Source organism: Cervus elaphus, chromosome 5, assembly GCF_910594005.1.
Source record: "Cervus elaphus chromosome 5, mCerEla1.1, whole genome shotgun sequence".
Taxonomy (NCBI): domain Eukaryota; kingdom Metazoa; phylum Chordata; class Mammalia; order Artiodactyla; family Cervidae; genus Cervus; species Cervus elaphus.
This window is the reverse complement of record NC_057819.1, coordinates 20,150,602-20,174,337: the sequence shown is the minus strand read 5'-3', so window position 1 is coordinate 20,174,337 and position 23,736 is coordinate 20,150,602. Positions and strand designations below refer to the sequence as shown.

At 46.1% G+C, this 23,736-nt stretch overlaps 2 protein-coding genes across 11 annotated transcripts in view; both read left to right on the top strand.

Annotated features, from left to right (window-relative positions):
* MPHOSPH9 (M-phase phosphoprotein 9) overlaps positions 1-10,783 on the top strand; it is a 53,769-nt gene extending 42,986 nt beyond the window's left edge. For 5 of the 6 annotated variants that reach the window (XM_043902002.1, XM_043902000.1, XM_043901998.1 and 2 more), the window contains 7 exons: positions 221-393; positions 1,520-1,666; positions 2,476-2,596; positions 3,399-3,502; positions 4,176-4,423; positions 4,727-4,795; positions 8,523-10,783. In XM_043902002.1, coding sequence (XP_043757937.1) covers positions 221-393; positions 1,520-1,666; positions 2,476-2,596; positions 3,399-3,502; positions 4,176-4,423; positions 4,727-4,795; positions 8,523-8,624 — 964 coding nt within the window. In that variant the 3' untranslated portion in view covers positions 8,625-10,783. Of the gene's footprint in view, positions 1-220; positions 394-1,519; positions 1,667-2,475; positions 2,597-3,398; positions 3,503-4,175; positions 4,424-4,726; positions 4,796-8,522 lie in introns of those variants that run through there. The other variant, XM_043902001.1, reaches the window with a different exon arrangement.
* A 3,215-nt stretch (positions 10,784-13,998) lies between these two features.
* The window catches only part of PITPNM2 (phosphatidylinositol transfer protein membrane associated 2), a 157,245-nt gene continuing 147,507 nt past the window's right edge, over positions 13,999-23,736 (top strand). For 2 of the 5 annotated variants that reach the window (XM_043901981.1, XM_043901984.1), the window contains exon 1: positions 13,999-14,155. The gene's annotated coding sequence lies outside the window, so the exon portion shown is untranslated. Of the gene's footprint in view, positions 14,156-14,381; positions 14,809-23,736 lie in introns of those variants that run through there. The other 3 variants (XM_043901975.1, XM_043901983.1, XM_043901976.1) reach the window with 3 other exon arrangements.

Genomic DNA, 23,736 nt, shown 5'->3' with positions numbered 1-23,736 from the left:
ATATCTCTTCCTCTTTTTATAAAGGTATTAACCCCAGCGTAGGGGCTTCACTCTCATCAAAACCTAATCACCTTCAAGGCCCCACCTCCCCACCTCCCACATATATACCATTGCGTTGAAAATAAGAGTTCATCATAAGAATCTCATTCAACATAAGAATTTTGGGGAGACAGAAAATATTCAGGTCATAGCACTGTGTGTCTTGTAATTACTATTGAAGGTACCATTCTTCTCTGGAAAAGGATCTTTCACCTGGAAGTTCACCAAGTTTATTGATAAAAAAGCAGAGAGAGACTTTAGACACACCAATCATGAAAGCTTTGAAAGAACTTGATGAAGAAAAAGTATTTAAAAATTGGGGCACACAGACAGAGAGAGAGGATACCTCAAATAGTAAGTATTTTATTTCTTGTCTGATAGAAATATAGATGCATACATAGCTCTCCTCCCCTTTCTCTCTCAACTATATACCTTCTTAAAATGAAATGCCTCAAGTAATAAAAAGTTAAATTTATTTTCCTGCTGCTTCAGCCCTATTTCAGACAGTTGAATCCACTAGTTGTTAATGTATCATTGTCGTTACATACATACCTTTTATACAAAGTAAATGGCACATTAGTTTCTGTTATTAAAGATTTCTGTGACATTCTTAAGAGTATTTGAAACTTTCTACCTCAGTTTGTCTTACTTGCACAAATCAGAAAGTTACAACAGGCATTTGGAGTTCATAAAGTGAGATGTAACATTTCCTATGGTCCCATTCTTGCTTACTGAGCATCTGTCAGTAGGACAAGAAGTCTGTTATTATTTTTAAATAATTTTTTTTGTTTATTTTTGGCTGTGCTGGGTCTTAGTTGCCCCACGGGCTTTTTTCTAGTTGCAGCCAGCAGGGGCTACTCTGTGTTATGGCTACTCTTCTCACTGCAGTGGCTTCTCTTGTGGAGAACAGGCTCTATGGTGTGTGGGCTCAGTAGTTAGAGCTCCTGGGCTCTGTAACAGGCTTAATAGTTAAGGCGCTCAAGCTTATTTGCTCCACAGCATGTGGGATCTTCCCAGATCAGGGATTGAACCTGTGTCTCCTGCATTGGCAGGCAGCTTCTTTACCACTGAGCCACCAGGGAAGCCCAAGAAGTGTGTTTAATACTTGAAGTATGTTTCACAAGTCCGGGCACTTGTACTTTCTCTGGCGCTTATTTGGTCAGGCCTGCCATTCACGTCATTAACATCTTCGGCGTTGCATTTCCTAAGCAGTATCTCCTAGTAAATAAATTAGTGACCTGTTTTCTAAAAATAAACTCTCTTGAAAAATCACCTTGAATGCCAGTTGTAAACAGAGAACCAGAGTGAATTCATTAAAAACTCCCACATTTTTCTTCATCAAGCATTTTCATTATAATGTGGTGCATTTCAAATAATCATAATCTAGATAGAAGAATTGCTTGCTTTGTGTAACCATCTGTTGATGAAGGCAGATAACTGAAGCTAGGTTTGTTTTGTTTTTTACATTTTTCTGTTACAGAATTGGTGAATCCTCGGCCAACTGACTCTTCAGTCAATGCAAGTCGGTCCCCAGAGAAAGGTGCCCAGCAAAGACAAAAGAGGTTTAATTCTGCTTCACAGAGATCATCATCTTTGCCACCTTCAAATCGTAAATCGAGTACTCCAAGTAAGGGTTAGAGGTTTCTGTCTTGGGCTTGGAAGAGTGACATCTGAGCTGTACACATTGATGCTTTCTGCTTCCCTTATGCTCTTCCTAGCACCTAGTACAGTGCTCTGAACACCGAATCTCTAAATGCCATCTTGTTCAGTAACACTGTCTGATTGCACAGTTACTATGACCATAACTGAAGAAATTCTCACCGTTTATCACAGTGAGATTTTTATGTGTGCCCCACAAATGTTTTGCAACTAGTACCACTTCAGTTTTTGAGTCAAACTCAAATATTTTGATGACTGACTAATTAAATATTAGTTCAAACAAATGAAGCTAGCCTGAAAAAAAAGCTGGTTTTTTTTTTCCACATAGTTACCTAAAGTTACTCAGCTTTAGTCAGCTTTTTCTTTAGCCAGTTGCAAGTATGATTTTAAAGTTAAGCATTGGATTTCTGTATCCTTAATTTCCATTTTTGTAAGCAGCTGAAGAAATTCATATATGACTGTGCTCTTAGAAATGTTCATAGGTGCACTGGTGTTTCCATCTTATTTCCAGTCGACTTCTAAAATCCTGAAAAACCAGTTTTGAGACAGAGCACTGCAGTGACAGTCTGATAGAGTAAAATGTGGCCAGTGGTTTTCTCTAGATAGTTAGAAGTATGAATTGTTATAATTTTGTGTACTCTTGTTTATCTTTCAAAAAGTTTTACAGTGAAAATATATTCTTTTTAAAGTTAGTTTTTCTTTCAGTACTTTTCTGTGTTCTGCCAACATAGCCCATACATAGAAGGAAGACTGTCCCCTCTTCATTTTCCTCTGTAGCAAAAAGAGAGATTATGTTAACACCAGTGACCGTGGCGTATAGTCCAAAGCGATCCCCTAAAGAAAACCTGTCCCCAGGATTTAGTCATCTACTTAGCAAAAACGAAAGCAGCCCAATTCGGTAAGTTCTCTAAAACTGTAGAATAAAATATGTATAGAATTGATTTTTTTTTTAATGTCAACTTTTACATCTAGCTATCACTAATTTTTCAGTTGTCAGTGGGGATTCTGTGGATTTAAATCATTTAAATAAATGCCCTATTAAAAATAAAAAAGTACTATAATACATGAAAACAGTTTTTAACCATGTAAACTGGCTACTATAAAATTTAAATATGCCTTAGAACCCCTTCCAGCTTTTGGATATAGAGTAATTCTTTGATTTCCTAAAAAGGTTTACGGTATAAGGAAAACTGGGGGCCATTTGTATGAGAAAGTGGGCTGTCCTGGTATGGCCCTGGCACTAAACATCAGTTTACCTGTGCTCCTGAGGAGCTTTTTCTCTCTGAAGGGTGGTCTGCAGTGTGTGCTGTGGTGGGAGATGACCACTGACTCCTAAGACACGAGAGCTGGTGGCCTAGCCCAGTCAGGCTGTTGGGGAAAATTAATGAAGCACATTGAACCTCAGTTTCCTCTTCTATATAACAGGGATAATAATGCCTACCTGCTTATTTCATATGGTTGTTACAAAGATCAGATGAGATTATGTATCAGTAAATGCTTTAAGTCGCCAGTATGTAAATGTAATTTTGTGTTAGAAAATATTATTTAAATTTAAGTTTTAAAAAATATATGACCACCTTTCTCTCTTAAAAAATATGTAAATATGTGAGTTAACTTGGATGCCAGCTCATCTGTCTAGTGGAGAATAGGGAACATCGGTTAACATTTTTTTCTCACAAGTAACTTGCTTCATTCAATAGATTTGATATACTTTTGGATGATTTAGATACTGTTCCTGTGTCTACTGTACAACGTTCCAATCCAAGGAAACAACTCCAGTTTCTTCCTCTAGATGACTCAGAAGGTATCTTTTCCTAAAAAATTATTAATTATGGTTTTAGTCATTCATTTTGTGAGTTTCTGGTATCAAGGCTCTAGATGTCATTATAGCCTGCACTTAAATCTTTTTTTACCCAAGGGCCTCTAAAAATAAGCATTTTTGACGCTCATATTGTTTGTAAGTATTATCCTCATTGGAAAGTTGGGAAACTGAGGTCGGGGATGTTAATGTTTAATTACCAGGGCCATACTGTTCAGTTTTTTATATTCTATGACTTATATACAACTTAGGCTTTGGATGTTTTTTCCTTTTTCTCAATTGTACTTTCCGTTTGAAATAAAGTTATAAAATAATAGATGTGAAATTGGTTGGGCAGGCCCGTAAAATGCTAACTATAATGTTGATATATGTCCACTAAATGTGCTGCTTATTTTTTAAACTTTTTTTGCTTCAAGTTTACAGAAAGCTTGCATATGTTTATTTAGGGTAGATGTGAAGATTGTCAGACAAGGGAAAGGTTTTTAGAATTCTGAGGAGAAAAAGCTGAGTGTATATGATTGATTACATATTTTTTTTCATTATGTTTTTTTGACCGTGCAGCAGCCATTTCCAGAAGGTGAAGTTGGGTAGCATATTTAGTATGTACATGCTCTCTGAGAAGAGTTGATAAGGAAGAAATTTCTTTTCTCTCTGGCAGAAAAAAAATACTCAGAAAAACCCACTGACATCCATGTTAATCATAGCTCTTCCCCCGAACCATTGCCAAACGGAGCGAAGAAAGTCTCCGTGAGACCAGCCTGGGAGAAGAACAAGTCAGTTAGCTATGAACAGTGTCAGCCTGTCTCCACAGCACCACAGGGTAACAATTTTGAGTATACAGCCAAGATCAGGACCCTAGCTGAAACGGAACGGTTTTTTGATGAACTTACAAAAGAAAAAGACCAGGTAAAAACAAAAAAAAAGTTTTACATCTGTGTCTGAACTTAGTACATATGTCTGAGGAACAGTCAGAAGGGAATTATTGAGTCAAACACAGGAAGTCACTGTTGATGCCATGCAAAGCTGTACTGGAAACGTATGTGAACCGAGCTGTCGTTACTAACTGTGTCAGAAGGAGCTCAGGTGAAGTCGAGATGGACAAGAAAATACTAGGCTGGAGTCTCTTCTTTCCATTCTGCTATAAACATCCTTGCCAGTAATTAGAATTCCCCTATTTTTATTTAAACGGTTTTTTGTGTGTGTTACCAGATCGAGGCAGCACTAAGCCGAATGCCTTCTACTGGAGGACGAGTCACTTTGCAGACAAGATTAAATCAGGTGAAGTGTCTTAGCTTGAATCTGCTTTGGAGGCCTGATGCTAGTCAGTGCTCCATTTAACCACGAGGATTTTTTTTTTTTCTTCTAATTTTAAAAAAGTATTTATTTACTTATTTATGGCTGTGCTGGGTTTTTGTTGGCTGTGTGTGGGCTTTCTCTAGTTGTGGTGCGTGGGCTTCTTGTTTGGCTGGTTTCTCTTGTTGCAGAGCGTGGGCTCTAGAGCGAGGGCTCAGTAGTTGTGGCACAGGGGTTTAGTTGCCCTGAGGCATGTGGGATCCTAGTTCCCGGACCAGGGATCAAACCTATGTCCCCTGCGTTGGCAGGCGGAGTCTTAACCACTGGACCACCAGGGAAGTCCGCACGGCCCCCACAGTGGTTCTTTAATGTCAGTTTTTAGGCACACCGCAACAGTCGATCAGAACTTTGAGCCTTTATGAGAAGTGTTTGGTAATGACAGTGTATTTTATAACTTGATGCTAGCTTTCAGGAACAAAGTGATTTTACTTGATACTTCCAAGAAAAAGGCATTCATGCCATCATGTTTTCAAGAAACTGACTTGGGAGCAAATGGCAAGATGTCTGTTAGCAGATTTCTGCATTGTTAAGGCTCTCACATTAAGTCTCTCTTTTTGTGTTTTGTTTTTTCCAAACTGCAAATTATTTCTGAATCTCTTTCAGTTTAGTAAATGTGTAAAATAGTGGCACTTTGCAACTGGAATAGATGTGAGGTTAAAAAGAGAGATGTGACTCCATTATTGAGCAGGAGATGGTACAGGTGAAATGGCCCATGTACCTTTCTTTTAGTTGCTTTTCAAAGAGAATTATCAATAAAATGCATGAAACCATGGGACATTTTAAATCTCTTTTTGTAACATTTTAAACATCACATCAGTGCTGTGTCTCATATAACTGCATGCTTTGGCTTTTCAGTGCCTTAATGTCAGGAAAAGTTCATTCTCAGATTGATCTGTGATACCAGAAGGAAAGAGAGACACATAGAAAGAAGAGGTCTTTTTCTAGGTTTTTACTTATGAATCCTACACAAGCATTCTCAGCCCTTTTTTTTTGTTCCCCTTTGTCTTCTTATTGTATTGAAACAGCTTTGACACACATGATCAGAAACTAAGGCCCTTTAAAAATCTTATTTTAAGAGCTTGTTGGCATTTCCCTGGTGGCTCAGTGGTAAAGAATGTGCCTGCCAGTGAAGGAGACATGAGCTCGATCCCCACTCCAGGAAGATTCCACATGGGATCTTCATTATCTTTAACGTCTCTTTTTTTCTGACTTTCTTTCATTGTCTTTGTTGCTCTGAAAGTTTTTATTCAATAGTTGGTAAGACTCAACACATGAAACTCATTTTTAAGTAGTTTACTGAGAAATTTCCTGGTGGTCCAGTGGTTAGGACTCTGCGATTCCCCTGCAGGCGGCACAGGTTTGGTCCTGGTCCCAGATCCCACAAGTCACAAGGTGCAGCCAGAAATAAATAAAACAGTTTATTGGGAAGGCAGAAGAAAAATTTGTTGGTTCTCTAATTCTAAATGTATCTGAAACATTTGGTTCCATATATGTTTACATATGTTTACATAATGATGATAAACTCTTTATGAAGTGAAGTGAAAGTCACTCAGTCGTGTCCGACTCTTTTGAGACCCCATTGACTGGTCCATGGAATTCTCCAGGCCAGAATACTGGAGTGGGTAGCCTTTCCCTTCTCCAGGGGATCTTCCCAACCCAGGGACTGAACCCAGGTCTCCCAAATTGCAGGCGGATTCTTTACCAGCTGAGCCACAGGGGAAGCCCACAGATCCTGGAGTGGGTAGCCTATCCCTTCTCCAGCAGATCTTCCTGACCCAGAGATTGGATTCTTTACCAGCTGAGCTATCAGGGAGGCTCAGGCTCCTTATAATTTTATTTATTTTTATTTTTAGCTATGCTGGGTCTTCGCTGCTGTGCACACTTTTCTCTAGTGGTGGTTGTGGGCTTCTTGTGGTGACTTCCCTTGTTGCGGACCACAGGCTCTAGAGGGTGCGGACTTGAGTAGTTGCCGCACGAGGGCTCAGTCGCTGTGGCTCCCGGCTCTAGAGCACGGGCTCAGTGGTTGTGGCACATGGGCTTAGCTGCTTTGCAGCATGTGGGATCTTCTTGGACCAGGGATTGAACTCGTGTCTCCTTCATTGGCAGGCAGATTCTTTACCACCAGGGAAGTCCCAACAAGCTCTTAAAATAAGACTTTTAAAGGGCCTTAGTTTCTGGTCATGTATGCCAAAGCTGTTTCAATATAGTAAGAAGACAAAGGGCAACAACAACAAAAAAGGGCTGAGGATGCTTGTGTAGGATTGGTAAGTGAAAAGGGCAAAAAAAAATGAAAAATGCTCTACCTCACTAATGAGTTAAAAAAAACCAAACACACATTTAAACAAAAGCATAATTTTTAAGGCTTCCCAGGAGGCTCAGTGGTAAAGAAACTGCTTGCCGATGCAGGAGCCGCAGGAGCCACAGGAGCCGTGGGTTTTGATACCTGGGTGGGAAAAATCTGGAGAAGGAAATGACAACCCACTCCAGTATTCTTGCCTGGAGAATCCCATGGACAGAGGAGCCTCCTGGGTTACAGTCCATGGGGTTGCAAAGGCTTGGACACAACTGAGCACACACACGTGTGCATGCATCATTTTTAAGCTCTTACATTGGCAGGTGTAAAACAAACAAAAAAAAACACAATGATACCTGGGCTAGGGAAAAGTTTATCCTCCAACACTGAGTAAGGAGAAAGTGTCACAGACTTCCTGGAATTCAGCTTGACATGTATCCAAAGCTTTAAAATTACACATTTTTTTGGACCTAGTGTTTTTACTTCAGGAAATGATTCCTAAGGCAATATTTCTAGGCATGTGTAGAGACATGTTTCAGAATATATATTTAATTTAAAATGATCTCATAAAGGATATTCCATAACAAGAGAAGTTAAATTGAAAAACATTCTAAAGAAGTGTTTGATTTTTTTCTTAAAAATGATGTTCCTATCTACATAAAAAAACAGGAAAGAGGAACAGTGATTGTTACTTTTTGCTCTCCTATCTTCTGAATATTCTAAAAATGAACTGTTAATTTCTTACAGTCAAAGTTGTTGAAGAGAAAATTTTTAGGTTTTATTTCAGGATACCATTGGAGTTAGTACTGAATAAAATACCTAAAGTGGTGAATATATATTTCAGGTACTATTTAACAGTAGTAGTATTTATTTTAAAATAGCAGTTGTTACACTGATTCATTATACAATCTCTTGTTTCTTGGAAAGGTATCCTCCAGCATTTTTCCTTTTTAAAACCTAGAAATTTTGGTCAGAAGAAAGTTATCTGATATAAGTGGGTTACAGCGCCAATCAGATGTGTCCATTTCTTCTGAGGAAATATATGAAGAACCTTCTAGGTTCCTCTTGTACTGTTCTCAGTTCAGCTGAGTCAAATAATTCTTTCCTTCTAGAGAACTGGGTTGCTGTTGCTATAATTTCCACATAGTGTATCAAACATATTGAGAATATTTAAAGTTGAATGGTTGAATGGTTACAATGAAATAATGTAAAGGACGATTTGTATAAAAGCCAAAATAATTTTAATTTTGATGTTTAAACTTGCCCATTTGCTGAAAGAGAGGTCATTTTGGTGGTACTTATAGAATTGGTGAACTTGGTAGAATTCTGATTAAGTTTTTTTCCTTTATTTCCACCCAGGAAGCCTTGGAAGATCGTTTGGAGAAGATTAATCGAGAGCTGGGTTCTGTTCGTATGACGTTAAAGAAATTCCATGTTTTGCGCACCTCTGCAAATCTCTGAGATTTGTAGTCATTAAATTTTGAGACATTTTTGTTTGCACTAATGTATAATTATGCACTCAAAAAAGGCGAACTATTTTATACTGTTTCTAAGCCTTCAAACGTAGTTTTACAATCATGCTATTCTTTACACTTGCTATTTTATACTTCAGATGGCCACATATTTTCAAGATATTTTTGTTATGCTCAGGAATCTCTTGTATATTTTACTATTTAAAAAGTATTATTTTTAAATAGTATACGTCTCCTGTTTATATCAAGAATAAAGAAGTATAGCAGGGGAGGCAGCTTTGTTTCTAAACATAGTGTTATCCTTTTACGATAAACTTTGCACACCAATTTTATAAACTTGTTCTACATTGTGAATATGATCTAGTTTTTTTTTTTAAATAAATGCTTTAGAAGAGCTTCCACAGTGATAGAGTAATACATGCTGAATGCAAAAAAAAAAGCATACCCTAGATTTAGCTGTGTTGAAGTTTTTTTAAAAATGGTAATGCAATTCCTGTTTGAAACATGTCTTAGAGTGAATATTAGCGTTAATAATGGAAATGTTGGAAATAATGGAATATTGGAAAGCTCTGAAAGTGAGAATATTTCATTGTTTCCGTTAAGCTTTCTTATTTGTAAGAAAGAAAAATGCTAGAGAAGAAAATCTCTAATTGTGTGATATATGTAGTACTTTCCAGAAAAAGTCGGTTGGAGAGCTGTAGCTTTCTGCCCATCTTTCTGAATGTAACTTGTGTCCCACCTTTGACAATGAGACGATAAGAAGCTTTGATGAAATACAGGCCACCACCCAGTGAGGTTGTAAGAGCAGTTTCCTCAGTGTACACAGCCTCAGCTGTCAGATTGTCAGGAAGACGGTTTTAACATCTCTCCACCATCCCCCCACCCCATCCCCCCACCCTCCCGAGGAAGAAAAACACTTCCATAGTGGCTGCTGTGAGAACGGTAGGTGGAGGTCAGAGCAGCTTACGCTGCTTGTTACTGCACAGGTAATGTGTCTAGATAGAGCTCCGTGCCTCTCGATTGGCCTTGCTGGGTGGCTCCCGCCCGCTGCCTTGGCAGTGCCTCCTGCTCTCAGAAACTCCACGTAGGCAGCAGGCTGTGATCTGACCAGAAGTGCGGCAGGTAGAGGTCCTGACTGCTGGTCAAGGTCCGGGCTCCTCAGCTGCTCACTTTTTTGGTGGCCAGTCAGAACCCAGCACCCACTCAAGCTCAGTATGTGTTGATAAATAAGACTCATCGCACACTTTCAACACTGATTCCCATTGATTCAGGTTTTAAAGTTTGGTTTACTTTTGAGCTTTTTCTCCTCCCCGTGGCTCTTAATAGCATGTAGTTACGGTGAGCCAAGCCACCCAATGTTCCACTAGGGTCTATGTATGCCTTCGAGCAGGGATCTCAGAATCTTTGAGCACCCTTCACCAAAGCTTCCGCTGCCTGAGCTCCAGGCCTGGCTCCCTGCTCAGCGTTGTGGGGGGTTCTCAGCAAGGGGAACCGACTGACAGCTGCCTCTCCTGCTCCTTCCTGTCCATGAATGAAACCTTTGCTTCCACCTACTGCAACCTGTTGAAGACCTCCAGCTAATCAGAGTTACTCATCAGAATTAAGTGCCTTACTCCCGGTATTTTTTTCTAGTCTTTTTTTTTCTTTTCTTTCTTTTTAATCTCCTAGTTCTAGTGAAGAAAACGTTCATTTTAATCAATCTCCAGTATAGCTGTGTCAAAACTTAATAAAGGGATTGACTTTACCGGTGATACTCCCTTTAATATGTTCCCATACATGACATTAAAAACTCACTTGAAAATTGTTAGCCTGTTTCATTGTTCCCTGCTTTTATTGTAAAGTCTGTTACATTCCAAAGAATAGGAAATTGCCCTTTCAGAAGAGATTAGTTTTATCTTACCAGGGAGTTTTCTTCTTAGTAGTCATATTCCAGTATTTAAGCCCCATTAAAGTGTCTTCTGTGCCTCTCAGGAAACATGTGATTTGATTTGTGACATGTCATAAACTGGAAGTATCAGTCACTTCAGAAATTAAAAAAAAATTCTTTTCTCTCCATAGCTGTGAAGGACACCAAGGAAAATCCTTCCAACCTTCTTTCTTTTTGGTAATGCTTAACGTACAACTACTCTGTTTAAAAACAGCCTAAAAGCTGGAAAGGTGACAACCTTAAAAAGCAACTGTTATATCCCAGGGAGGTAAACTATACTTTAGTTGCTGGCTGCAGTTAGGTTTTTTTTGCTGAGTGAATCTTCCACTTCTAGGAAGTGCCATTTAAAATTCAAATAGAGTTACTGCTGTCCTGTCATCCAGACCTGCCTCCTCCTTTTCACTGAAAGGCCTGAGGGAGGAATGTACTTGACTGCCTGAAGGAGCCAAGTGGATATAACTGCTAATCCACACTGGGACTGCAGGAGCTGGACCGGGGACAGATGAGCCAGACCTGGGTCACACCCTGCTCAGGCTTTCCTCCATGTAGAGATAAGATAAGACACTTCCTTCCATTGTGGGAGATTATATGCAAAGTGCCTGGTGTCTCTTAAGTTTTCAATCAGTAGTACATTTCAGATTCATTCTGAGTTATTAAATAGGCTTTTGAAGTAGTGATTTCAGTGCTTTCTTAGAAAAGTAGACCATGTCCCTAGCAATTGACTTAAAAACTGCCTTGGGCTGGTTGACAAACGTTAGGTGGTCAAAGAGTTCTCTCCATCTTTTTGCAAAAAATGAGCTTTCTCGGGGTTTAAATGAGCTTCCCTCTGGTGGATTTTTTTTTTTTTTTTCCCATGAGTAATTGACGAGCTCTGTAGTAAGTTCAGATACCCTGCAAATCTTAAATGTGATTTGGGGGTTGTTTGATATAAGCTGTTTTGCCAAAAAAAGTATTGCCAATGTAATAAATATTGCTCCTTTGAATGTTCTATAATTAGACTTCTAAAGTTGCTGGCCTGTGAAGCAGGACCACAAAAATGAAGAGGATGCCACTGAATGTCTGAAAGTTAACATGAAGTTTATGATTTGCTTTTGGAGTTTGATAAGCAACCAGAATTTGTTCCCCTTTTTAACTCAGAAAAGCCAGGTGCTTGGCTGAATGCTATTTGAATTCTGAGAAGTTAGACGTTTCTGTCATTTTGATTTTTAGATATCCCAAAAGCAGTTTTCAGTAAATTTTAATGTGCCACTTGTGCTGTGAGTCTTTAAGAAGCCTTAGAAAATAAATATCGATACATATCTAGAGCCCTTTAGGAATCAAAGGTAAATCATACTTACCCATCACAAGTGACTGTACATGGTTATGAAATTTGCAGGTCTGATTAAATGAATTATACTGCACCAATTTTGCAGGAAATAATTTCCCGCCTTGCCAAGACTTCTGTGGCAGTTTAATAATAAACTACACCAGTATTCTTAGGACCTGTATTACTAAGCTTTCCCTTTCTGATTTGTGTTCTATTTCAATAGACCCCTCTCAAATAGGAGGAATCAAGCCATAACTTTGCATTTGCTGGACATCATATGCCATGTCATTGCTGTGACTACAGACTTCAAAGATAATGTTTTATTCACAATTTCACTGTAACCATGACCAATATAGTAAGAAATCTGCTTCCTGTAGTGCTGCTGACATTAGATAAAGACCAGTCCTTGTTGCAGTTTTAAAATCTAGTCAAATGCTGGAGTGATGAAATTGTAAGCTCCGCGAGAGCAGGGACCATCTCTTTGCATACAGGCACTGAATAAATATTTGTGGATACAAACATCTGTGCTATCAGTGTATTTATTCCTGCTGGCCAGTTGCAGGCTCTGGTTTTTAATGGTGTTAAGTCCTCTGAGTTACTGGTCTGGGGGCAGGCACTGCAGGGTTACAAGGGCAGCTGTCCAGGGGCTCTGTTCTGACTGGCCTACAGGCAGAGAGCCTCACTCCGGAAATCTATATGCTTTGAAAACTTTTTTTTTTTTTTTAACCTTTATCAAAAAAGTAAAGGTCAAGGCAGAAGTAGCAGTGAAAGGATCTGTCACCCAGTTTGGCTTCCACAGATCCTCAGGCAAGGAGGACGCCTGTGCAGGAGACAGATGACGACTCAGAACAGCAGCTGGGGCTGGAAACGTTTCGTGGGTCTTAGGGTGCCTCTTGGTGGAGGGAAGGAGTTGGCCCATTCAGTGTCCAAGGAGATGGGACAGCCTTTGGTCTGGGTTGTTCTCTCTCTGACTTGATCTGAACTCATCTTGGGCTGCTTTTAACTTCACCTTACACTTGCCCTCCCAAGGGGAAGCTCTCCCTGGCTCCTTTCAACCTGAGAAAGTGATACTTGGTGATAAGTAAACTACTCCTAGGTTTGGGGTGTGCCCTGTTTAATTCAGTTACTTCAAATCTTGACAAATAAGGCCATCCTTGCTTAATCTAAATATATACTTCATGATTTAAATATCACTCAGTACCCTCTTGGTCCAACTGGAGTGTCCAGTCTTGTCGGAATATCAAGATGAAGCTATTTCTGATCTTCTGCCAGTTCCTTCTTGAGGTCAGGGACTAGAACTTACCCTCTGGCTACTATTACTGCCACGCCTTCTGATGACCAAAGAGCATTTTCATTTTTCGGTCCAGACCATATTTGGTGTCCTGAGGAGAGGACTCCTGGTTGCCTCTATTTCTGCAAATCAGGTTGGTAACAGATAAAAGCACCAGGTGTCAAGGTCTGGACTTCCATTGACTACCTTTGGTTTGCCCACACATTCCAAATACCTTCCTTAGTTTTCCGCAGCTCGTTCCCCTTGATTCTGTCATTTTACTCCGAAGGACTCGATTTTTCTTTTTTTTCATTTTCTGTAAATCTGCTCGTTCCTTTCCCCTCGTGGTGTGGGGAGGGGGGGTGTCTCCTGGCAAGTGAGGCTGACAGTGATAAAAGGGCCAAGAGGTCGTGGGCCGGGGCCTCCCCTCATGGAAGTGACCTCCAGGCCTTTGCCGGGGTCGCCCAGGCGAGCGCAGACGCGGCGCCCGAGCGGGGCCAAGTTTGTCCGGGTTTCTCCGGGCGGAGGCTGGCCCTCGCGGCGGGCGGGCGGGCGGAGGCGGCGGGCGGCTCCCCGCGTGGCCTGACGGAGGCGCAGGCCCACCGCCGAGTGAGGGAATGCGAGGCGGGCCCGGCGCGCACGGGCAGCAGCGGCCGCTGGGGAGCGCGGGGCACGGCGGCGCCGCCGTGTAGAGCTGTCAGGCCGGTCCGCGGGCGCGCCCGGCCCCGCGCCCCGCCGGCCGCCGCCTCCATCCCCGCTCGCGGCCCGCGCTCCGAGCGCCCAGACCCGAGGCGGCCCGCACGTGCGCCCGCTCGCCGCCCGCCCGCCGACGGTCGGGGAGCATGCCCGCGGGAGCCCGGTCGCTCGCCCGGGGCCAGCTGGCGGCGGCGGCGGCGCGTGGAGCCGCGGGGCGCAGCCGGCCGGGCCGGGGCCACCCGGCCGGAGTCTCCCGGGCCGCGTGAGGCGGCGGCGGCCCAGCGCAGCCGAAGAGGACGGAGCAGCGCCGCGCGGAGCGGGGTGAGTGTCTCGGCGGCCCGGCCGGAAGGCGGCGCGGCTGGGCCCCCTCCTCAGGCCCGCAGCGAACCCCAGGGCGGGCGGGCTTGGGGCGGGGACCCCCCCACCCCCGGACCGGCCGGGCGGGCGGCGGCTCCCGGAGGCCCCGGCCCGCCCTCCTGGTCGGCGCGGGGAAAAGTGGGAGACCCGGGCCCCCCGCCCCGCGCTAGGAGGAGGGTGTGGCGCGCCGGACCCGGGGCTGAAAGAAATCCGCCCCCAGCCGGGCACCCCTACACCCGCACCCCAAGCACTGGCCCTCCGGATTCGGGGGGTGGGGGGCCCAATGCTAATTCCGAATTTCCGTCGGTTCCGGCTGGGGCGCGCAGGGCTCCCCTCCCCCAGTGACAAGTGTCACGGCGGCCCAGGGGCAGGTGTGTGTGCAGCGCTGGGCCTGCCCCGGCCGGCCCGCGCTCCTGACCGAGGGGTCGGGAGGAAGTGCTGGCCACAGTCCTCCGTCCAGCCCTCTGCGCTTCTCGCCTCCTCCAGCCCTGGCCTGCCTGGGTGGGTACCCGGGGCCTAAGCGTGGGGTGCGGCCCTCAGAGAGAGGGTCCAGGACTTGGAAGAAGTGCTCCGGGTGTCCCCCTCGCTGGAGGAAAAATCTGGCCAATCTCCATCCCGTGAGTCGCTCTTTCCTGTTGTAAAACCTGCGGTGCCAGCTCTGTGTCAGAGCAGCCATCTGCCTCCCTATCTCTCTCAGCCTTTCTTATGGGGTGGGGGGTGGCAGGCCTGCAGGGCTGCTGAGTGACTTGGGAAGGGAAAGACTTTTGAGTCCCCCCTCCCCCTTAACGTGCAGCTAATTCTCCCTAGGGAAACCTCCAATGGACGTTCTGAGTAAATAGAGTGTGTTTGCTAGGCAAATGTCATTTCAAGGCAAATCTTCTAGCTCTGTCCCCTTTCAACCCATTTGCTGCCCCCTAAGTAAATTCTAGATTCCTCGTCCTACATTCCTGTCCCTACCTCTGATATATGCGCTAGGGTAGAAAGTCTCAGGCCTGCCCACCGCCTCCCCTCTAGAAGCAGAGTTCTTCAGAGGGGACCTCCTTTGAGCATCTTTCTCCGTCCACTGCTAGCTCTCTCTCCAGCCCCCACTGGGGAGCCACTGGGGTGGCAGGCTAGACCCTTTCCTCCTTTCTGAAGGGAATGCTCCCCTTCATTTGAGTCTTCCCCATGGCCAAGCCCCCAGTGTGACTCATCTCTGCTCTGAACTCCCATTGCACCTTATCTGGGTCTTTTGTGTGACTCTTATCGCCACCTGCCTTATTTTATAGTTACTTTTGTGCCTGGCTTATCTCCCCTGCTGGATTGTCAGCTCCTGGAGGATGGAGGACCAGGGTGGGGTTTGATTCATCCCTGATCCTGCCCTGGGTCAGCATCCTGGGCACGGTCACCATTAGTGTCTGGATGGAGTAGAAGTCCCCACCCCAGCAGAGCTCTGGGACCCTAGCTTATCTGACTCCTGGGTTGTCCCTGTTAAATTCTTCTCTGGTGATTAGAAGAGCCTCCCAGCCCTCTTTGCAGAGAGAAACACCATGAGTTAGGAAGGGCTGTTTTTCTTGTAGCGAGTGACTTGCCAAATGACTAGGACAGTACATGCTCTGCTATAAGGATGGCCAGGCACAGAATGTGGGATCTCTGGGCCCTGGGTGTGGAACGGACTTCTCTCTTTGGCCTTCTGCACTCGTCGGGCATGGGAGGCAGTAGAGAACCACACTGGGATTCAAGGTTCCAGGCCTGGCCCTCCCATAACGTCTGTAACTAAGTCACCAGGTTTCTCTTGATCTTGGTTGGTCCTTCCTTATGGAATCTGAAAGAAAATCCCTCTGCTTCTATGAGGTCCTGCAGGATCTGGGCTCTGCATCCTCTGCCTTTTTGACTGTTCGTTACTGAAATCCAGGCTTGTCTTCACTGGCCTTCCCAGGTGGAGTCCATCACCTCCACCTTTGTGCCCCATGCTAATTCAGCTTACCACAAAGAATGGCAGTTGAATGGCAGTTGAATGTTATCCTGTGCCTCCCCGCTAGACTGAGCTCCTAGGGGAGCAGGGGTTGGCCCTAAATCTCATTTCTCTGCCTCTCCTATGCCTGGCACATGGGAGGCTCTAGGGAAAAGGTCTGTGGGATAAAGGTGAGAAGCTAAGAGCCCTTGTCCCAGTTGACTGTACATTCTCTCTCTCAGGGACCCAACTTTGCCTTCCTCCCTAGAGGCCTGTTTTAAAACCAGGCAGATGGGGACTTCCCTGGTGGTCCAGTGCCTAAGACTGTGTTTCCACAGCAGGGGGCTCAGGTTCGATCCCTGGTCGGCGATGTTCTGCAAGCCGTGAGGTGCGGCCAAAGAAAAAATACATAAACAAGATGAAAGTAGGCAGATGTTCTCCTCACCATCCCATCCCGTTCAGGCTTTCCAACTTGGTCTCTGAGAAGAGCCAGTCATGGAGAACAGTGCCATTCATCTGTAGAGATTAGAAGCAGAAACTTCTGGTGCTTCAAGATCTCTGCCTGGCTGCTTTTGGAAAAGCCAGTGGAGTAGAGGGTGGGGGTGTGTGTGCTCCGTTGTGGAAGGCCAGTGATCTCACGCCTGTGTCCTCAGCCATGGGCAGGAGAGGTGACCCATCCTGAGTGAGCAGTCACATGCTTCCAGGCCCCTTCCCCACCCCTTCTCAGCTTTGCGGACAGCCCTTCTGAAACCTGCCCACCAGGACCCCCTGCCACTGGACACCGATGTAGCCAAGTGGTCTTTTATTTGTTTTTAACAATGAAGGTTTAAAAAATTATTTATTTATTTTATTTGTGGCTGTCCTGGGTCTTCGTTGCTGTGTGGACTTCTTTCTAGTTGTGGTGAGCAGGGGCTGCTCTCTAGTTGCCGTTTGTGGGCTGCTCATTGCGGTGGCCTCTCTTGTTGCCGAGCACAGGCTCTAGAGCGTTCGCGCTTCAGTAGTTGCCGCACATGGGCTCAGTAGTTGTGGCATACAGGCTTAGTTGCTCCAAGGCATGTGGGATCCTCCTGGACCAGGGATCGAACCTGTGTCCCCTGCACTGGCAGGCAGATTCTTAACCACTGGACCACCAGAGAAGCCTCACGAAGTGGTCTTCAAGTGACTTCTCTCTGCAGCTTTCCATCAATGTTTATTAGGCTTTCACTAGGTACCCAGGATATGATCAAGCATGCCATGGCAGCCATGGCAAATCCTTGTCCAATCTGCTCTAAAACCCGGGGTAATGAACAAGGGGCATTGCTCCCTCTCTGCTCAAGTCTTCCTAGAGTCGTGTATGAAAAATTGATTTTAGAATTTAGAAGCTTTGCCTCCCCTGTGTGCAGGGAAAGCAGGTTGGTTCCTCTGGTCATGGGAAGGAAGATGGGGAAGGAAACATGTTTGGTATGTGTCCTGTATGTACAATGTGCACAAGGCTGCCCCATGCACCCTGCAAGTGAGGTGGTGTTCGCCCTTTCTCCCAGAGAAAGAAGCTGAGACACAGAGAGGTCAACCCACTTGCCCAAAGGCTCTGCAGGTTTCTACCCAGTTCTGCTGGACTCTGCTGATTCCATCTGCACTGTATTTCTGACTGATTCAGGTCACCTCCTCTTCCCTGGCTTCCAGGACGCTGGACGGACAACGCGACATGTTCATATAGAGACTATATTCACTCACCCTCGTAGTCAGCATACTAATTTCTACTTCACTGTCTATGTGCCTGTATACACATATGTGTAAATCTGCCTTTATAAGTCATCACAAAGGCTTTCTGGAAAACTGGACATACAAAGAGTTGAATACAATAAATAACATCGAACGTAAAAACTGCGACTCACGGTGTGGTTAGGGAGATTCACCCCACGGGTAATACGGGGCGTGCTGTGGCTTAAACAGCATGCAGGGTTCAGAGGAGGAGACGCCCTTTCTGGGTAAGGCGGTCAGAGTTGACTTCCTGGAAGAGGTGGGATTTGAAGGAGGCCTTGAAGAATGGGTGGAGTTTTGATAGTCACGGCACCTGGAAAGGTGTGTAGAATTTAGAGTTTCAAATCTGTGGTTATCACCAGGGCCCTTCCAGAAAAGGTTCCTGTGGAAAGGGAGAGAAAATGGCAAGACTGATGGCGCCTTTTCAGGTCTTCTCCAGCCTTGCAGGAGGCTCTGGGAACACAGGAGCCTTGAGGACTGCGCCCCGTTAAGGACGAGTGATGCCAGAGAAGAGAAGTGACTTGCCCAGGACCTGCCCCGAAACCTGGAACCCAGGTTAATTCCCAGCTCAGTGCGGGCTCTTGTTACTGGCTGGGGTTGATGACAGGCAGCAGCCCTGTACATCGGTCCTTTGTTCCTGTAAAGTGGGTACAGGGGTACTGCCTTCCTCACTTCCAGGCTGGCGAACACCAAGAGAAAGTCCTGCGAAATTGTCCTGACCAAAGGCAGAAAGAGCTCCATTGGAGAGGAAGGCTGGCATTCGCTTCAGTTACTCATATTAACAACTGCCCTTGCCAGAGGAGGGAAACCAGATTAAGCAACAAGCAGGGTTCCGGCAGCAGACAAATCAAACCCAAGCAAGCGCCTCGGGGAAGAGCATCGAGAAAGCAGTTTCGAGACTTCCCTGGTGGTCCAGGGCTTAAGACTCCGAGCTCCCGATGCAGAGGGCCGGGGTTTGATCCCTGGTCAGAGAACTAGATCCTGCACGCCACAGCTGCACATGCCGCATGAACAACCAAATAAATTTTTTTTTAAAAAGTCCTCATTGTACAAAAAAAAAAAGATTTTTTTTTTTTTTAAAAAGAGAGAAAGCAGTTTCACACCCTCTTTTTGCTGAAATCCGGCATCTTCCTCAAAGCTTTTCCTCCGAGAGCCCTCGCCCCTCAGTCCCATTTCCCTTTTATGGGGCGGTGTGGGGAGTTGGTGGTGCAGGGGAAAGACAGAGAGTTTTTAAAAGAAGCCTGAGCACTTGGGGATCCCAAGGCCGATTCCCATCCCATAGTAATGCTGACCGGATGGGTGTGGGCATGTCAACCTTCAGCTGCATGGGGCGGTGGCCCAGCAGGGCACAAGGTCTTCACGTGTAATATAATACATTCCAGGTCACGTGTGCACACAGTCCAGGTCCAGTTCTGGCAGTTCTGTTCTTTGGGGAAATTCAGAGTTAGGTTGGTTCCTGCCAGCCTCTGGCCACAACGTTTGTCCCCTGACCAATATGTGTGTTTCTTACTTAATATATGTTACTGATTCATTGGGCTTCCCTGGTGGCTAAGTGGAAAAGAATCCGCCTGCCAGCCAGTTCAGGAGATGCGGGTTCGATCCCTGGGTCAGGAAGATCCCCTTGGAGGAGGAAATGGCAACGCACCCGGTATTCTTGCCTGGGAAATCCCATGGACAGAGGAGCCCAGTGGGCTATAGTTCATGGGGGCGCAAAAGAAACACGATTTAGTGACTAAACAACAACAGTTGATTCATTAAATTGAACTCAGCCAACAGCACTGTCACTCAATGCCTGAGCGAAGATCATCTAGCACACATGTTTTCTCCATAAGGCACATCACAGTTTTCCCCGGCTCTGAGCACTAGAAAGCGCTTCAGCCTCATGCTCGGGGCCATGTTAAATCGCTAACAAAAAGCATAGACGTGTGAAAACCATGGCGCTAAACAGACCATGGAAAGTATACTTGTTGACAGTTTGAACTGAAAGACAGGGGGCCGCCTTGTTTGACCTCTGCAGGGCTCAGGCAGGCGGGGTGACTCAGTTTTTCCCTGCTCTGCGCACGTCTGCAAAAGACCGAGTAAGCACCGTGCGCCTCAGTTTCTGAGTTACAGGTAAAAACTGTAGCCAGATAGGAGGGGCGGTAAATACGGAGTGTGTGAATAATGGGTACCGACTGTTTATGCAAAGTAGTTCCACAACACAACATTCCTGAGCGATAAGGGGGGACTGTTGCCACATTTAACAGAAAGGAAACAGGCTCAGAGAGGTAAAGGACCTGATGCAGCTTGTGTGAATAGCTGGGGCCCGGCCAACACTTGCACCCACCCCTGGCTGATCCCAAGTGTGGTTCTTTCCCCTCGGCTCCTGTCGCATTTGTTCTGAGCGCCTTTCCTCTTTGTGGCCACAGTCCTCCCACTCCCACGCACAGACCTCGTCTGTTGTCTTTGTCGTTGTGTCTGCAGCATCCAGAACAGGGCTCCTCACGTGTGCTCAGCTGAGTTCAGTTCTTTGCACCCCAGGCTCCTCTGTCCCTGGGATTCTCCAGGCAAGAATACTGGAGTGGGCTGCCATTGCCTCCTCCAGGGGATCTTCCCGACCCAGTGATCAAAGCCGAGTTTCCTGCTTTGGCAGGTGGATTCCATACCACTAGTGCCACCTGGACTCCTCGTTGACGCTCAGTAATTCTTGGCAACTAAAGGCTGGGAGCACAGCTTCTGGTGTTTGCTCCGTCCTGGGTGCCAGAAGAAGGAGAACTATCAGGGCGTAGGTTTCCCCCCTCGCCCTCCTCTACCCCTTCCAGAAGGGTGCCCATATCCCCTTTCCACAGCCTGCGGACAGGAGGCCCCATGTTCCAGCACACCAGAGGATGTGGGCAACCTCACCTCTAACAGAACTGGTCTTTGCTGGGAGGAGCTGAGGGCAGCCCGTCACCCAGTGGAATGATGCTCCTAAGGAGGCATTTCGGGCCAGCGTGGGGCTTCCTGGGGCCCCACGCCTCCAATCCTGGCTTTCTTACTCCTGGGCACCTTTACAAAAATGTTCTGTCGCTTGTGCCCCTTGAAGAGTTGGTACACAGGTCATAGGAGTTATTGCTGTTTCTTCTCTCCGAGGTTCTTTATTTCCCTTTTCGGAGATGGTTCCCCTTGAAGGATGGAATTTTCTCTTTTAGCAGCCGGGGACGTCCCCCCCAGGTCTCCACAGGGCCTGGCTGACTCATCTGCTGTGCTGTGAGGCAGGACAAGAGCTGTCTCCCGCTACAGCCCTGCTGGACCGAGTCAGGCCCTGTGGCCTCCTGGCCTCACCTGGCCGTGGTCTGCAGAGGAGTCTGGCCCCACGGAGGGCCCATCAGGTGCCAGTGCCCTGCGTGAAGCGGGTGGAAGATGGGCTGTCCATCTGCTGTCTCTTGGTGGCCCCTTGAAAACCCACCTTGAAGGGCCAGGGCGGACGTTGGGGTGGCCATTCCCAGTTCCAACAGGGGCCAGCATCCCTCTGCCCAGGGCTGCCCACAGGTCTGGAGGCTGGTCAAGGCCACTTTATCGCCCACGGGTCCATTTCTCCCCTCCGTCCTGCCTGAGGGCCCGATAATTGCTTTTCTGGGCACTTTGTGAGAGTTAACTTTCCACTGGCAGGTTTTTTTTTTTTCCTATAAGAGGGAGGAAAACCAAACATTTTCTGCAATTAGAATTTTCCCCTCTCGGATAATCACAGTGGGAAAAAAAAAAAAAAGATATTTAAGTCCATTGAAAACCACACAGAAGCAGCGCTCTCGGAGCCAGGGGACCACTCAGTCGGTACGGATGGCCAGCCAGGGAGGCCGTTCAGCAGGCGGGCTCTGGCGTAAGGAAGCTGCTATTTCACATTTATTTGGGGTTGGCTTCCTGCAGCATATTTCAATTAGTTCGTCAGTGTTGTGCATCTGACAGGCCACGCGTTCATTGTGGTTGAGCCATCTGGGAGGTGGGAGGCCTGCAGCCTTCCCTGTGGCAGTCAGTAACTACCAGTTTGAAGGAAATTTGTTTGATGTGTTTAAGAACCCAACACTAAAACACCATTAATAACAAAAGCTTCCAGAGTTCTGAAAGTACTCCCCCTTGTTGAGCCGTCAAATGGACATGCGTAACTTAAGACCTCATTTTTCCCCCCACGCTTGTGACATATCCCAATACAGCCAAGCAAAGTTCTGAAGTGGCCGATTTAATTGATCCAGAGCACGATTTGCATTAACCCAGTATGGAAAGGAGCTCATTAATTTTTATACTTGGGGGCCATGCAGCCTGAGCTTTTGCCACCAGGAGTAGCTAGGGGTGGCAGGGAACATATCCCTCCATCAGTATTCAGCTGAGCTCCCGAGCCACTGGTTTTATTTCGGATCTTAGCCTCGATGACTCACCTAGCATCGTGAGCTCGTGGTGATGAGAGCTGACCAGCGCAGCCTGCCCCTCATTCCTTAGGTACCAGGGTTTAGAGCACCGATCACACCCATTGCTGTCTCTTTTTACCTCGTTATTTTTCCTGGCTGACTGTCCTCTTTCCTGAGGAATATGCTGTCTGACTTTGCAGCAGCGGGGGAGAAGAGGAATTCAGCATCTTAAGAGAATAGGCGAGTGGAAGGAGTGTTGGGGAAAAAAAAAAATCCATGGGTTTGATCTTTCAGGAGGAATGACTTTCCATTTGCCTGAAAGCTTACCACCCCAGACTCGATGGGGAGCAGTCCTGAGACTCAAGACGCAGTTGTGAACTGGAGGGAGGCGGGCTTGTGAAATCTGGGATGTTTGGTTCACTTGAGTTTGCCTTGGTGGCCTGAGAGCTACAGGACTGGTGTTTGGAGGGTTTAGGCTGATAAAAGCACCCATCACATAACCAGACAGGTTGATGCTTCATAATGGACTTTTCTGGATCCTGAGATTCCTGCCCAAGGAGAAGGCAACTCTTCCTTCTCCAGACTATGGGGATCCCCTGGTCAAACCTAGCTGCTCTGCAGGCTCAGGGACCTGGGCTTATTTGACTTTGAGTCCCCTGTGCCCAGTACAGTGGCCGGGAGGTAACTCAGGGCCAACTGATGACCATTTGGGGAGAGGCAGTGGCTAGAGATCCAGAGGGAAAACGTCCTTTCTCATTCATCCATGTTTTGGGTAGCACCCTCCATGGCCCAGAGAGCTTCTGCCTGTTGTCTTTCACTTGACACCCAGAAGTGCTGCTGTGCCCATTTTACAGGTGGGGAAACTGAGGCTGGAAGAGGTCTTGATTTGGCGTCCAGTGCTTGCAGCTGTCACGTTTCACACACAGTACAGCTCAAGGAGGGCATGATTTGGGCTAACCATAGAGCAAGTTAACGGCTGGCCAGGATTCTTGTCCTAACCGGGGTCCTCGATTCTTCAAGTTCATGCTGTTGCGTTTCCTTACATGACCCACGCCATGCTGTTATGTTTTTGTTTATAAATCTATCAGGGGAGTTGCCTGATGGTCCAGTGATTAGGACTCATGGCTTTCCTTGCTGAGGCCTGGGGAGCTAAGATCCTGGAAAACCTGCCATGTGGACAAATACAACAACAAAAATTCCATGAGTATTTCCTGATGCAGGTCAGTCTGAATAGTGCCCAGAAGTTTTCAGTTTGGGTTTGTGTCAGTTTTTTTGTTTCTTTTCTTTTTACCCAGAGAAGAAAACAGAATTTCCCTTTTCTTGTTCTGTAGCTTTTGCTCTTCAAAGAGGCCCAAAGGCACCATGGATGTAGAGCAGGATTTATCATAGATTCCTGAGATAGGGCAGCGTGCTCTGGGATCACGGCGTGGGCATGACTTGGGGGCCCCCCTGGGCTCCCCGTTATCGAGTCTTGTAGCCACACACCCAGGAAGCTGTGGTCCGAGGCCCTG